Source organism: Anneissia japonica, unplaced genomic scaffold, assembly GCF_011630105.1.
Source record: "Anneissia japonica isolate Jap-2015-1 unplaced genomic scaffold, ASM1163010v1 scaffold290733_len2046_cov342_single, whole genome shotgun sequence".
Classification (NCBI taxonomy): Eukaryota; Metazoa; Echinodermata; class Crinoidea; order Comatulida; family Comatulidae; genus Anneissia; species Anneissia japonica.
In genome coordinates, this window is record NW_022730145.1 from 1 (window position 1) to 1,317 (window position 1,317).

Genomic DNA, 1,317 nt, shown 5'->3' on the forward strand with positions numbered 1-1,317 from the left:
AGTAGATTGTATATTGTTTAGGAAACATTCAGCAATATTTAACATGATTTAATTTCAGATGAATCGGAACCCAGTAGTTCAGGATCACAACCTCCAAGCTATCAGCACATCCCAGTACCAGGATCAAATGCAGATGAGACCTACCTCACACTAGCTTATGAGGTAGTGCTAATAGGCCTTGGCCAACAGAGAGTCATGCCACATGGTGTCTATGCCCAGGACAAATCTTGCAAAGCTGAAGAGGAACTTATTGCAAAACACAGGGAAATAACAATGGATTCCAGACTAGTCTCTGTACTCCAGAAACAAGCTTCATTACTGATTGATGGTAAGCTACATCAAACATGAATTGTCCCCAAAGAGCACATGTCAAATGTTAAATAATTGCAAATGTGGAAAAACAATTGATATTGTGTAGTGGAAAGCTATCAATTTTTTTAAATCTCTTTTAAACTGGAAAACTTTACCACACTGAAGGCAGGAAGAAATCTTAAGTTGCGAGTTTCCTGAACGAGCATCACTTAAATTCAATAACAGTCAACCTGAGTTTAGGCATTAGTCGTTGGCTTCATAAACAACTTACTTATTTTGAGTCTTGTGTTACATTTTTAATGAAAATGAAAAATATCACTGGTTTAAAAAAGTCATGATTTTTGTAATGATGTCCTAATCATGAAATCACGAAACAAGATCATAAAACTGTGATATCACAAATCCATGCCATCACAGATTGGTTTTCAATAAGCATCATGAAGTACATGGATTGCAACAAGTGCCAAATCCATTACAGTCTTCATAATTACTTGGCTCTTATTATTTCAGGAGGACCATCAAGTGGACTAGGGATTCCCATACCACCTCAGAGTGTACCAATGCATTCCTTTGGTCATTACTTGTTCAAGGTGCTGTTACAATACAACCAGAACTTAGCCTATAGAGTTGGGCTTAGGGCAATGAGGTAATTATCTGTTATTTATTGTCTTATATATACAAATATTAGATGTGTATTTTCGAGAATTTTAAATTTATATTTATATATATATTCTAACTCTTTGTAAATATGTTGAATGTTTTTTGTTTAAAGTGATGTTCAGGTAGACTAACTTTGATAGACTTTTTTGGAATCCAGTCTCAGCACCATTTTCAATTGTAATTTTTGTTTTGTTTAAACTTGTTTTATGAGAGAAAATAAATGAAATGAAAGGAAGAGCCTATTAGAAATAGTCTTAACTGTGGGGTATTGTGGAGAAATGCCCTCTCATATAAAGAGAACCTGATTTATTAAAGTAATGCCTGTCAAATGTCAATTCTAATTTA

General features: G+C 34.1%; 1 protein-coding gene across 1 annotated transcript; it reads left to right on the plus strand.

Moving 5' to 3' along the window:
• Nucleotides 1-26: 26 nt before the first annotated feature.
• LOC117114784 (zinc finger SWIM domain-containing protein 4-like) lies at nt 27-978 on the plus strand. Its single transcript, XM_033258481.1, has 2 exons — nt 27-328; nt 823-978. Exons 1-2 carry the CDS (start codon nt 196-198, stop codon nt 960-962), a joined length of 273 nt encoding a protein of 90 aa, XP_033114372.1. The 5' UTR covers nt 27-195; the 3' UTR covers nt 963-978.
• Nucleotides 979-1,317: the final 339 nt, after the last annotated feature.